Below are 14,215 nucleotides of genomic sequence, written 5' to 3'. Positions count from 1 at the left end.
GATCAAAGCAATTTAGCAAACTAGGGAGAGAGGGAGATCCAGAGGAGCGAGGCTGAGCTGCTAGCATGGTAAACTTTTGCGAGAGGAGTAAGAACAAGAATAGATTTGTGATAAACTGAGCAGAAGTTTGAACAGACCACAAAAGTCATCCATAGACTTTAATTTGTTTTCATCTTAAGTTCATGAAAATCTACGATAGCTCAGCAGGTCGAGCATGGTGGGTACAGGTAAGTATTACTAATATGACAAGTACAGATAAGTATTAATAAGCGTCGGGTGGTAAGGCAGCCCTGATCGATGGCGTGCAAATGGCGGCTCGCATATACGAGATGCCAATTCATGTGGTAGTTACTATAATGGAAGTGAACATCTTATTTTTCTTAAGCAAACCTATCTAGAAATTCCCATATTAATTAAAAAAAGAAGAATTTACATCGTTGGATTTTATGACAATCTAGACTAATCCAAAAAGTCCATGTTAAATATAACTAATAAATATATTTATTGAAATTAGAAGGCTTGGAAAGTGAAATAGATAAATAAAGAAAAAACATCACCTTGGTCTTTTTTCTTCGATAAGGAAGATGTATTAAATTTCAAGAGCATTACATCGAAATGATACAAAGTCTTGAAATACACACCCGCCTGTGCATAGCGGGATGCACACAGCCTATAAATAAAATAAAGAATCCTAAACAATATAATGACAATCAATCTATAGACTAGATCGCCACCCATGTTGGTCGTGACTTCGGAATTGGCATGTTTGATAAGACATTGAATGGGCTGCAAATAAAGTCGTATTAGGAAACATATATCACGTTGGTTGGTTATTTATGATCAAGAATGTTAGAGAGTAGGTGTTTCAAAGAAATTATTTTATTAAATTTAATCTGCATAAGTCCTTAACTTTCTAGGAGTGTTTCGAAGAATGTCAACCATGTCTTGATATTCTTTTTGTATACCAAATGTTTAAGCGTTATTATTTATAGGTTTGTAATGCTCATCAGCTACGAACATATTATTTTAGTACACGCCATGTGTATGTCCTATACAATAGTGTATAGAGAGATAGAGACACAACGACTCATCATCACGATGAAATTGATCAGAGGCTTGGTATCATCGATGCAAATGGTAGATAGTAGACAACTAGAAAACAGACGGAAGGATCGACCTGCGAGAAGCTGAGAAAATTAGGGTCCCCTAATCCAGCAGTCATTCCTTTCCTTACATCACCATGACACCCCTCCGTCTACCATGGATCTTTGATCCTGCCTAGTACCTCCATTGTCAAGTATGGATCCAGCATGGCATGAGTGAACCTTTGGCACGGCTTGGCTCAAGGCTGTTGTGGACGCGAATGACATCTCTGATCGTCGTATGCAATGGTGGAGGAGACATGGCCAAACGGTTTTAGTCGAATAATTGGATCCAAAATCTTCAACTCTATGTTCCAAAACATAAGAAAATTGTACTAAATGATAACAACTTGAATATCGCCAACTTCAGGTTGGCAAGTTGCTCAGTTTGGAGTGGGTTGGTTGTTCACGGTGATGTGTGGTCGGCATCCGATGGTACCTAGTGCTAGAGTGGCAGCATTGCTGATCTCCTAGCATGTGATTTGATGGCTTTGTCAAAAGGTAGCACGACAGAGCTCGAAAGCATCAAATACTTCCTAATGCCGCCGCCACCACTGGAATAGGAACTCATGACATTGCAATGAAGCAAATGTTCCTCCCAATGGAGGCAGGGAGACAACTTTAATCAGTAGTGTCTCAATGGCATGTCAATGGATGGAGGACAATTAATAGGATCAAAAAGTTCTCACAAGTAGGACAACCAATTTTGTGGGTTCCCATGCAGAGATGGATGGGCAAGATATGGCCGACGGCTGCAGCACAATGGGTAGATAGGCACAGTTCGACAGTAGCACCTCTATCTTTACAAACATTGAGGCAATGAAGGGTGTTGCAATTGATCGACATGGGAAGGGCAACTACAGATTTGTTTGAGTGAACGAGAGGAATCAGATGTAAAACCTATTTTAAGATAGTATCAACAAGGGTAGGTAACTTTTTACATAGTGCAATGGTGATTTTGGGTCAAGTAAGTGTGGCGAATCCACTTCAGATTTGCTTGATTAAACATGATTAAGCCGCCTGATATGCGACACTCATGCCTTAACCAAGTAAACACGAAGGGTCGTCGGATTTCATCCGATTTAACCACTTGAACAGGACCGAATAGCGAACCCACACGAAGGTGAGCGGTTCCAGAGAATACAGCAAGTCCACTAAATTAAGCAATTTAACCATCTAGTTTGGTTATAAAACATCATCAGAGTTTACAAGGTTTGAAAGAAAAATCACAGAAGATAAAACAACAAGCGGAAGCTACTTCGTCGGGGTCGGACATCCCTGGTGAGGCCAACCGGGACATCAGTGATCCCGCTCCTCGCCGTCCGAGGAGGGATCCCACTCAACTGTCCAACCCGGAGGGAGTTGGGGCGGCCAAGTGCCAGCAGAAGGAGGCTCAGAGGCAGCAACTTCACCTGAAAAAGAAGAGCCACAACAAGGCTGAGCTACTAAGCTCAACAAGACTTAACCGACAGGGAGCGCGCTAAACTACCTCTTCTAGACATGCAAGGCTTTTTGGCTGAGGGGTTTGTTTGCCAAAAGCGCTAGATGTAAACCTACTTTCAAGTTTTAGCTCCGATTCTAAGTTCATTATCCGGTCTAAGTTTGCACCCTATTCTAAGCAATCATAGAACCAACCAAAGGTATATATATCATCAACAAAACCATGTCATCATCAGATTCCTTATTTACTCAGGGTGACATAGCGATCAAGCAGTCTCAAACTGTGAGAGGCAGACGAATCGATTCGAGTTTCTTAACCATGCATGGCGAACCTAATCTCACGACATCCGCGCACCACAAGGGCCGCTTCCTGTGTCGGCCGTCCCCATCAATTCCCAGGCGCGTGTCAGGTCCAAACTTCCCTTGACATGCAATGCTCCACAGTCCCGGTCTCTACCGTACTGTGACCGCACTTGCACCCACATGATGCACCATGGGAACCTCGTTCCAGGGACAGCAGGGGTATAAGCCACGCCCTAGTTCAATCAGGTACTAGGCTTCCCCATCCCATACTAGGTATGAGATTAGTACTTTCAAACACGTGATCACGAACACCACCACTGTCGGGCCTTAGCAAGTTTCATAGATAGACGGGGCGATCATCCGACCACCAAAAAGTTACCTCAAACCCTGCCCCGTCCATCGTCCTTATAGTTGTAACAGAAGAGGAGCAACCAACTCCTACAACTCGCGAGTGACAGGAAATCACTCGGCTTTTACCGTTTCCTATTTAAGCAAAGCATCTACTTGGTCCAACAGCTAGTGTTCAGATCAGGGGAGCTAAGTCATGCATCTATGGTTCCAAACAACTCCTATACGTAAATGCACAAGCATGTTAAAGAGGGCATGCGCAAGTTTGGTAAAACATAGGGGGATTCATGCATCCGGGGCTTGCCTTCAAGCGAGAAGGAAGGAAACTGCTCTTCTGCTTGGGCGGCTTCGGCTTCTGGGGGCAGGAGCTCGGCTACAGCTCCGCCTTCTGGCGCCGGGTGCAGCTCGTAGTAGCCGTCGGCGAGACGTAGCTCTACACGAATGCAATGCATTGGTTAGTATAGACGGTTATTTCAACAGCAACACTTGCAAGTTTGAGCCCAAAAACTTGCGACAAGTTATAGGAGGGTGGGGAGGTTCAATGGAGTTGATGGAGATCACGAGGTAAGGGTCGGAGGGAAGGAACTTATGATCTGACCCTTAATCTAGAGGGTTTGATGTACTGGGGGTCCTCAGACTCAACGCTGAAAGGTCCCCAAGTTTTGCACATACACCCTCGGTTCAAAGGAAAAGATACAGCCGAGCCCTCGGGCGAGGCGGAGAAGGGTCGGCGGAACAGACAGGGTCGGGCGAGACGGAACCGGGGTCGGGCGGATAAGAGGGGTCGGACGAAGCGAACAGGGGTCGGCAGCCTACCTTCGTCTTACAGAGGAGGCTTGGGCGGAAGAACTGAGGGCTTGGGACGGCGACGAGAATGTCCGGCGACGGCGGTGCTTCTTGTGGATCACAAACAAACTCTTGGGCAGCACTGAAAGCAGTGGCTGGTGGATTGGAGAAAAGCGATGGTGCTTGAGCAGAGAGGAGAGTTCCTCAGACTTAGGTGGTGGCGCTGTGAGTTCGAACAGGGAGCAAGAGAGATGGCAGCTAGGGCAAGGGAAAACTCCGGCGGGGCTTGCGCATTCCCTTTTATAGCAGCGCGGGAGTGAGAAGGGGAGCGGCGTGAAGGCCGGGGAAGAAGCGATGGAGTGCTTTGCCCGGGCGGCGATTGAGCGACGAGGGTGGTGGAGCAGGACTTCGGGGATGACGCCGGCGGTCATTGGGCACTGGCGTCAGGGCGGCGCAGGCGCGGGTTTGCCAGTGGTTGAGATTTGGCGGATGTGAGCGTCGTCGTGCGGTGGATCTGATGGAAGTGACCGGGAAAACGACGCTAGGATCGAGGGCGCACAGGTGAGAAGATAGGCGGCTGCGGGCGCGCGGGCGAGCGCGGAGCAACAGATTGTCGGGGCGGCTTCTGACAGGGCGGAAAAAGGAGCTGTCGCTGCCGCGGTCTGGGTTGGCGGAGGAGGAATCGTCGTGTAGCGAAGACCGGGGCGGCGCGACTGTGGCGAGGTGACGGAAAAGACAGGCGGCATCGGGCTCTGCGGCCGGGATCTGGCGATGTGATGATGGGCGCGGGCGGCGAGGCGCTGCAGAAAGGGTTGCAGAGGGGCTTCCGCTGCGATTGGGGAAAGGGGCGCGAGAATCCATCCGGTCGCGTGCCGAAGACGAGGCGGAGCGGCGGGCGTCGGAGGAGTTGAGCCACGCGGCTGGGGAAAACTGAAGCGGGCATGCAACTCGAGTGCGCCTGTCGCGGGAGATCTGGGGAAACAGATCTCGTGGCCCACCGGTCAGTCTCGGTGGTCCACTGCTCGAATTGGAGAACGTTGCTGCGGAATGGCTTAGGAAGATCCGACGGTGGGTTGGGGGTCGGCGGGGTCGGAACTGGGGAGACCACGGCGAGGGGTCGGATCGCAGGGGTCGGAAGATCTGGAGGTTGAACACTTAGGCTTGGAAAACTAAGACAGGTGATCAGGGGCTCGGATTAGGATTGACACGAAGGATTTTTGTCCGAGACCGTCACAGTAAGCTCATCTTGAGACAAAGAATATCAAAGGTTGAAACTGAGGCTTCATCTTGTAGATGAACTCCACAAGAAAAATAGCAATGTAACACAAGAGATCGTATATGACCTGAAGAGCATCTTGATGTCTTACGGAAAATATTTATTTACAAAAAAATCATATTGAACAAAAGAATTTCTTTGACGACATCGCCCCCAACAAACATGAGAGGCCCGGAGACAGGGCCTACAGTATGCAAATAAATTAAAACTCTAGCGACAAAGGTATTCTCTTTACACGAATTAAAACTCTCTGATATAAATTCACATTATTACAAGACAAATAAATTAGCTATATTTCTATAAAAGGTATTTTTTTCACGGATTCATGTTTCATGGCACAAAATACAATGATAAAAATGACGATTTGGTCAAGACCATTCAGAAAAGAAAAATGGTAATGAACAAACAAAAAGAGAACTATTTGAACATTTGTAAAGTAAAAAAAAATCCTCGGAACAGGATGCTCTCTCCAATGGAATTCTTGAGCCTAAATGTTAGCATGAAAAAAAAAATCTAGCTACCCGCGCTATTTGCGCGAGCCACCTCGCTAGTTTTGATTGTAATACGTGGGGTACAATAGTCATCTAATTCATGTGCACACTTTCACTGTATGATTTTATCATTTGAGGAATCTTGACAGAGCTTGGCAATTTGATGAATGAAAGGGTGGGTTAAAAGACCATGGTCCGTTTTCTCGTGTATTTCGGTTAACCATTGGCAACTTGGAATCTTGGATTGATCTGATCAACTCAACTGCAAAAACTTTGTTTTACTTTACATTTGGGTGAACCCAAAAAATCCGGTCATGCATTAGATGCTGGCCTTTCAGGCATTATATACTTCATGAAAGGCTTACGGAAAATTTCTCAATTGGTGCTTGCCATGAACTTCAAGAGCCAATAAGAACATACAAGTACTGCAGCATCTCGTGTTACAAGCTTCTTCAGAAAAAAATGTCTACATTGGTTGATAATAATGTCGAAGTTGCATGAAGAACACATCATGCAATTATCTGTAATTATGCAAGAAGCAATCAAGTAAAATCATGGTAGCACCTGATAAAACATATAAGCATTTAAGTTCATGCAAAACTAATTGTTCAGCCATGGATAAAGTTTGTATTCAAGCTTAAATTTTGCATGCATACAGGTTCTTGCATGTTCTATCCACTTGATTTTTGCTTGAATTTTCAGAGGACTTGTACAAGTGGTAGCACGGCAGCACTAACCAGTAACCACCACTGAGGTTGTTGTTGTCTCCCGAAGTTTTTTTAGAAACAAGGTTAGATTTCATTATCACAGTACTTTTACATCCCACCGAAGTTTTTTTTTCCAGAAACAAGGTTGGATTTCATATCACAATACTTTTACATCCAACCAGGTGCCTCTGATGAAAAGAAAGATTACATAGAAGTCCATAACAAGAGCACCCAACGATCCTCGCCGCTGCCAACCGTCATTGCCACTAGCCGAGCCTTCTTCATCTCCCGCAATGAAGAAGAACCCAAGATGAAACTAACGGCCGGAACCCAATCAATGAAAAGATCTTCGAAGCCCATCAGTAGCACACGAGAAACGTGCCATTTTTCCATTGAACGCGCCGGACAGTCCTTGCAATCACCGGGTTCGGTTGCCGGTTACCTCACCGACAACACCCAGTCGACAAGCGACAATCCTGCAAGGGTAACTGAAGAACACCAGCTCAGACAAATGAGCAGGTGGAGAGCAAACCTTACAAAGTAATCACAGACGACAACAAGATCATCTGAACCACTTCGAAGGGATAAAATTCTCATATGACCAGAACTACTCTGAAGGGTCAAAACACATCCAAAACTTCTCCACATATCCATTGCCGTCTTCTGGTTTACAAGTTCAGAACTGTCATTGGCATCGTGGGCACCAACGACACCAAAAAAATCATATTGGAACTAAATACCGACGCAGAAGATAAAACTGATGACATACCCGTTGATGTTGAAACCCCCGCAAAAAATATTACCATCAAGCACCACTTGCACCTCAGACACCACCAGGACTCGCTCACCACGAACAAAAGCAATAGTAGAGAAGCTCAAAGGGACAAAAGCTTACCGACGAGAGGCAAGAAATCCAATCCTAGTCTAACTAGAACTACTCTGTTAGAAGGGATATGTGCATCACCCACCGAATCCACCACCGTTCTCAAGCACATCGGCACCAAAAAGGCCACCGACGACGAGTAAAAGCAGCGAGAAATCGCCTCGGAATCGCCTCACTCAACTGTTTCTGGGAACGGACGCTTCGAGAGGAAGGGTTTGTTGTCTCCCGAAGTTATGGTCTTTTCTCTTGCTAGCGGCTAGCCCATGATGAAAGTGATACCCAAACATCCAATACTGGGCCTAGATACCTAGAAGGCTAAAACAAACACAAAAAAAATCGCATACATGGGCCCAATAAAAGAAGTCCCAAGTGGGCTCTCTGAAAAACAAGATACAATGCAGAAAGAGAAGGTCCTCCGCCAGCCATTTCCTCTCTGGGAAAAACTAAAAAGGGGCCTGGCGTTTCTTGCAACAACCAGCACGGCCACTGTTTCCCTCGTGCACATGCGCCTCACGAAACAGCAGTGTCCGATCTCGACAGTTGGATCGAGAGGGCGTGCGGAGGGTTGAACCGCCCACAGTCGCCGGACACTGCACCGGCATCGCATCTGCGTGCGTGCGGTAGGATAGCGACCAGATGGCGGCCGACCCCGCCGGTAGATGGGAATGTCCCCCGGCCTCGTTGCCGTCCCACGACGGGCAGGTGCAGCGCACCAGCGATCGCCGGCCTCCGAAAAGCCTTGAGCCACGTCGCGCCGTCGCGGTCCGCGCACAGTGCCATGCCCCCGCCTGAGCGATCCGACGGGGGGCTCCGCCACGAACCATCGCTAGCTGTGCCGAGTAATGGGGCAACCAGATTTCCCCGCCCATTTATCAGTCCAACTAGATCCCTCCATCGCTAGCGCGGAGGGAGAAAGGAAACCTTTTTGGCGCGTACTTGCTCGGCCCGGGAATCAAACGGGGCCCCCTCCGGCCCGGCCGGATCGGGGTGGCTTGCCTTCGCCTAGCAGGAGTGGTGGTGGCACTGGCATTGGCATGGCACCAAACGTTATCAGACAAGGGATTCAATGGCGCTCTGACTTCCTGCCCCCCGTGTACCGATCCGGCGTCGCAATATGCCTTTGGTAGCCCAGGCCCGGCCATCAATGGCGCACAGGAGGCATGCATGGTGGCTGCCTGCCGCGGCCGGGAGGAGGCAGCGGTAGCCGGGAACGCCGCGCATGCCCTTCGCGTCGGCCGACGACGGCGCGCGTGGGCGTGGGGTGTGTGGCGAGGGACGGAGTGAATGAGTGATGGGCCGGCCGGGGCAGCGGAGGGAGAGCCACGTCGAGGGGTGTGCGGGGCTGCCGGGCAGCGACAAGACGGGCACCAGCCACCAGGCTGGCCCCCCGTCATCGGCCACCGTCCCCGTCCCCTGCATTAACCGGTGGTGGCATGGGGCGGACGCGGGCGGCCTACATGTCCCCCCCGCTGCACGTGTGCCCGGCTTCTTTTAACACCCACCCAACCCCAACCACTGCCCGCCGAGTATTCTGTGTAGGATCTTATCAGGAACCCCCAGCATATCAAGAATTTCTTGGTGCAGCAGACTAGCAGAGCAATGCGACAAGCGCCCAAGGCCCCAAGCCATTGCGGTTAACAGTGCTCAGTGCCATGGATTGCAAGAGTGCAAGACCGTATGGGTTTGATTGGTTGTTGACGAGTTGGACCGCATGGTTGTGGTGACGAGACTGGAGGACTCGGCGGGACGACGACCGGGTCAAACGACGTGACGACGAGCCCGGATGAGGAGGAGCCAGCGAGCAATGATAGGCCGGCAGCTGGACGCACAGTGCACAGGAGCAGCACGTTGGGCACAGAGCGCTGTTGGGTCCGGCCTGTACCTCCCTATACGGTCGTTCCCCGGTCCCCCGCCCGGCACCAGCACCAGTGCACCACGACAGTCGACAGGCGTAAGCGTAACCCCGTGCCAGCGCCGTTCCAGCAGCCGCGCACGCCCAGCCGGAGCTGGAGATCCCCCGCAACCGCCAAAGCTGCGCCCCCGCCGCTGTCCGCTTTGTACCGTGCCGGTCACATGGACGCCTCAGCTTTTCTGCTTGTTTGCTGCGAGCTCGTCGTGCGGTTCCGGCCGGTGCTTGCTACCTGCCCCTACCGCCCTGTGTTCCGCCGATCGCCGGCTCTCTCTCAAGTGACCTTGCGCTCTGTGTGAGTGACCGTGCCTGGTGATCCAGTCGTTGAAATCTGTGGGATTTCGCTTACTGATGCACACATGTGGAGCGTGCGCGCTTTGCGCTCTTTACACGACATGTACCCCGTGCGCAGCAAAGAGCCAGAGACGAGTGACCCCCAACCCCACGCTCGCGGAAGATCAGCCCACGTCCACATCTAAAGCGGCGGGTTGCTCTCTCTCGCTCGAACAAGGGACACGGACAACTACGCTATAGTGCTGGAGAGTGGAGAGTACAAGGTCGCGGCCGGACTTTTCGTTAGACTTTGTCCCTCCGTGCTCGATCGCTGTCAACTTCAGAAGGCCCAGCAGTAGTCCTACGTACGTTACGTATCGGTTGCGCTGAGCTGCTGACACCTCCAGTGATCCAAGCCTGTCAATGATCGCAGGTGGCCAGGCAAAGAAAAATCAAAGGGGGGGGATCGGAGCGAGCGCAATCGCGAAATGACATCAATGGAGAATGGACACACCAGACGATCAGGACTACTCGGGCACTCCTAACGTCCAAGCTGATCTTTCATGAGGTTGAGAGCATATAATGACCCAGATTTTAATGAGTTCTTGTTCCCATTCTACGCCGTTTTGTAGGGGGACGATATTTTATCCAGCAAAGTTATGCGCTACTATACAGGAAAGTGCTCCTACTATTATGCCGTGTCTCTCAGCTGTCTGCCGGAGATGATGGATAGTCGATCAGCTGGAGCGAAAATTGCTGATCATGGGATGCTTGGTTGGGTACTCTTTTCAGTATTTTCTGGTGGGACAAGTGAAGCCAAAACAAAAGGCGGTTTATTTGCTCATATACTGGAAGGAGCCCTAGGATCCTGATGATTATAATAGTTTACGCAAAGAGCAACACGCAAAATTAATTGCATCAGTCTGTCCATGGAAATTAAAAAATAAGAGGACTATGTAGTGTGTGCACTACTATACAACAATGATTTATCTGCTAGAGAAATATAAATTACCAGTCCAAAATAATTTTTAAATACTTGCAATCAGAAGCTAAATGACGTGGCCGATTTGACCATGGCAAATGAGAAATGTGGAAACACTTATCTTTTGGACTTGCTACCAACTTTAAGAGTTGATCTTGAGCTTAACTAGTATTTTATGCTTAGGGAAGGAGTTAGTGCAGCATCCTTCATTCTAGCTACTTACTCAGGCAGCTACATAGGCTGTTTTTTTTTTCTAGAGTCCTGCTGACTCAAAAAGTCAAAAGAATGAACATCTTTTCCACTTTTTTGGTTCCTTTTTTCTTTCAGGCACCTAAAACTGTAAAATATATGTAGCTTAGATTTGCATTATTAATAATTATGCATTAGTGCTGACGGATGACTATTACATGACTTAAAATAGTAATAAGATGTATTTTTTAGTTAATTGAAAACTGGGCACTCCTCCTGTAAGTCTTATTAACTGTGAAAATGTCCTGTGCTCAGTGCTATTTCCATGACCATGTTTCCCGTTATCAAACAATGGTACTGGGCGGCAGGAGACTTTGCATGAATTTACAAATGTAGAAATCTAACTGCAAAAAAGTACTTGTTTTGCTACAATCTCTTTTGCTTTGTGCATAAATTACTGGAGATCAATCCTCACAGTTTGACACTGCACACAAATTAAAGCCCATTCCCTATATATGACTAACTAATAACAGAGTAATAATTTAGTATATGTAATTGACATGCACTAAGTGCATAGCAAAATACACGACCTGAAACAGAAACGAGACATATTACAAAGATGAAGAGAAAAGGAAACCAAAAATCAAATGATCGTAGATACCCTAAGTCATGATCATCCCATATCCCCATAGCTACTACTCCTCGCCGCCTCTAAAAATTCAGATCGTACCACATCATCGGAGTGCCCCCCTACTACATCACGATCAGGCTTCGTCCCCGTTGCTGATCACCTCTGCCCTGGCGTTGTTCCATTGCTTGTTCCCGGGGCTCCACTTGGGGCACTTGGGGCTGAAGTACCTGCCCTGCACCCTCGCGTCGAGCAGCTCGACCACCGGGCCGGGGCGCACACACCGCGGCGCCTTGTACTGGTTGATGGACGCGCCGCGGCTGATGGCGTAGTCCATGAGCTTGTCGAAGGTGCCCTCGGAGACGACGCGTATCTCGAGTGGGCCGATGGACCTGTCGCAGGCCCGGCACTGCCGGTACACGCTGTTGAGTGCCTCCTCCACCGACAGGCAGCAGTCCTCGAACACGGACGCCGGCACGGCCGTGGTGCCCGCGCGCAGCTCCCAGAAGAGCACGTAGTGGCCCGGGATGGCCGCCGCGTCCGCGTAGCTCGTGTACTCCACCAGCGATGCTCCGAACGGCGCCAGGTGCTGCACCGCGCCGCTCACGGCCGCATGCAGCTCCGTCTCGTCGGTCTTGTCGGAGTCGATGCTCAGCGCCACGTTCTGCCGCCTCACGAAGCTGAACATCGGCGCCTCGTTCTTGAATCCCGCCACTCTCAGCACGTCGCCCACGCGATACCGACACAACCCTGTCACCGTCACAGAAAAAAGTTACGATCGATCCACAAGTGCTCGTCTAGCTGGACCATCGGAGCTAAGTTATGTCCCGAGACATACCGGAGTAGGTGGTGACCACGAGCTCGTACTCGTGCCCAAGCTTCACATCGACGAGGTCGACCAGGTCGCGGTGGCTCGGCTCGGCCTTGGCGTTGCTGCAACGGAGGGGAAGGAACTCGAAGTAGCACATGGTGGGGATGAGCGTGTAGGCGACGTCGCTTGGCTTGCACATGGGCTTGAGGTTGAGGCCGAAGTAGCACTCCGAGGAGGCGTACATGGTGCACGCGAGCGGCAGGCCGCCGCCGTAGAACTCGAGAGTCGGGATGTACTGCGACATGGCGCCGGTCACGATCACGTCGATGTACTTGGTGCGGGGCCACAGGCGCCGGATGATGCCCTCCCACGACGCTCTCCCGCACTCGGCCTCGATCTCGCCGGCGAGCGCCGGGTCGGCGCGGAGCACCCTCCCGACGGCGTCGCGCACGGCGCGGTCGGTGATCTCCGGGTCGAGCGCGCCCGTGCGGATGTCGCGGCACAGGCGCGGCCAGTGCTTCTCGAGGAAGCGGATGGCGCGGAGGAAGCCCGAGGCGAAGACGGCGCCCACGCGCAGGACGTCGGCGCGGTGGACGAGGCCGCAGAGCAGCTGCGCGTACATGCTCTGGTACGAGTCCACGCACAGGATCGCCTCGTTGGGGCTCGTGTAGTCGGTGTAGGGGTCGTGCGGCCGCTCCAGGAACTGCCGGCTCCGGTAGTAGCTCGTCAGCACCGGCCGCGCCACGAGCCCGCCCGGCGTGCGCGACTCCGCCTTCACGAACAGCAGGTACATGGCCTTGCCCTTGTCGAGCCCGGGCACCGACTGGCTCATCACCGGCATCTGCAGGCTGTACAGCAGCGACCTCCTGTCCAGCTCGTCGGCGATGGTCGGCATCAGCTTCCTCTCCCCTCCGGACGTGCCAGAGCTGGTGCACGCAATCAATTGCACGAACGTCAGGACACGTTCCCATGTCGGCTGCCTGCGTCGTGTGATAGATCATAGATGCATACCTTGTGAGGAACTCGGAGATGGGTTTGCTGGAGAGGATCGGCGACGTATCGCCGTTGGCAATGCGGAGTATGTCCGGCTGGAGGCCCTCGTAGGTGACGAGCGGGACGAGGCGGCGGAAGGCTTCGACGGCGTCGTCGTCCGCGGCTCCGGAGACGCCGTGCCGGCGCAGGTACTCAGCCGGCGCGTTCTGCGCCAGTATCTCCGCGAGGACGCGCCGCTGCACCTGCCCGGCGTTCGCCGTGACATGCTCGATGAACTCGAGCGCCTCGCGGTGCGCCCCGGGGGCGAAGCCGCCGCGGGCCGGCGGGGTTGTCTTGGTGGTCGGTGCTTCCGGCATGGCACTGCAGTGCGTACGGCGTGGGTTCGAGCTAGCAAGTGCAGCTCGTGCCTGCTTGGTGCTCGCTGGTCGACACGAGGCGTGTGATTTGGTGCTTAACCACTGGGCAAGTGTGGGCGTGTGTTTGTGTGCGGGAGAAATGTGGTTGTGCGGGGGCTTTATATACAGAGAGGATAGGGGGAGTGCAGTCAAGTTCCCGCTACTGGGTCTCCTGCTGGGCCTACTCATCAGTTAGTACTGACTACTGCTGACTCCTGACACCAGACTAGTACCAAGCATAATTGCAATGTTGTGCTTGGATTCACTAGTAGTTTTATATTGAGTAAATTACACCCACCATACAACAACTTGTCAGGTGGGTGCAGATTACTCCAATAACTTGTAAAATGCTCAATCCAGTACAATAACTTATCATGTGGGGCATATTGATCCAACAACTTGTAAAATGCTCAATCTAGTACAATAACTTGATAGGTAGGTACAAATTGGTCCGAGAACTTATAAAATACTTAACTTTAGTGTAAATAATTTGTTAAATTGGTACATCAGCCGTCTAAATGTTATAAAAAAATATTTTATAATGTCGGATTAAAGTATATTCGCGTCGGAACAAGTTATTGAACATTATTTGACAATTGATATTTGTGTCATGATGGTAACATATTCGGCTAGGACTAGAACCTTCCGTGTTTAGTAGA

General features: G+C 50.7%; 1 protein-coding gene across 1 annotated transcript; it reads right to left on the bottom strand.

The window, feature by feature from the left end:
* Positions 1-11,123: 11,123 nt before the first annotated feature.
* LOC101768288 (probable indole-3-acetic acid-amido synthetase GH3.1) lies at positions 11,124-13,634 on the bottom strand. The gene is made up of 3 exons (XM_004970151.2): positions 13,180-13,634; positions 12,196-13,094; positions 11,124-12,107 (listed from the first exon to the last, which is right to left on the bottom strand). Exons 1-3 carry the CDS (start codon positions 13,515-13,517, stop codon positions 11,494-11,496), a joined length of 1,851 nt encoding a protein of 616 aa, XP_004970208.1. The 5' UTR covers positions 13,518-13,634; the 3' UTR covers positions 11,124-11,493.
* Between the last annotated feature and the right edge of the window lie 581 nt (positions 13,635-14,215).

This window comes from Setaria italica, chromosome V (assembly GCF_000263155.2).
Source record: "Setaria italica strain Yugu1 chromosome V, Setaria_italica_v2.0, whole genome shotgun sequence".
NCBI classification, from domain to species: domain Eukaryota; kingdom Viridiplantae; phylum Streptophyta; class Magnoliopsida; order Poales; family Poaceae; genus Setaria; species Setaria italica.
Note: the sequence above shows the minus strand (reverse complement) of the source record. Positions and strands in the feature narration are given on the sequence as shown.

What these genes read in the sequence shown, in the direction of transcription:
- LOC101768288 (XM_004970151.2), bottom strand. Translation starts at nt 13,517, where the DNA reads ATGCCGGAAGCACCGACCACCAAGACAACCCCGCCGGCCCGCGGCGGC. An exon ending in ATCTCCGAGTTCCTCACAAG is followed by an intron (nt 13,095 to 13,179) that starts GTATGCATCTAT and finishes TGCGTGCACCAG; the next exon opens with CTCTGGCACGTCCGGAGGGG. An exon ending in CGTGGTCACCACCTACTCCG is followed by an intron (nt 12,108 to 12,195) that starts GTATGTCTCGGG and finishes TGACGGTGACAG; the next exon opens with GGTTGTGTCGGTATCGCGTG.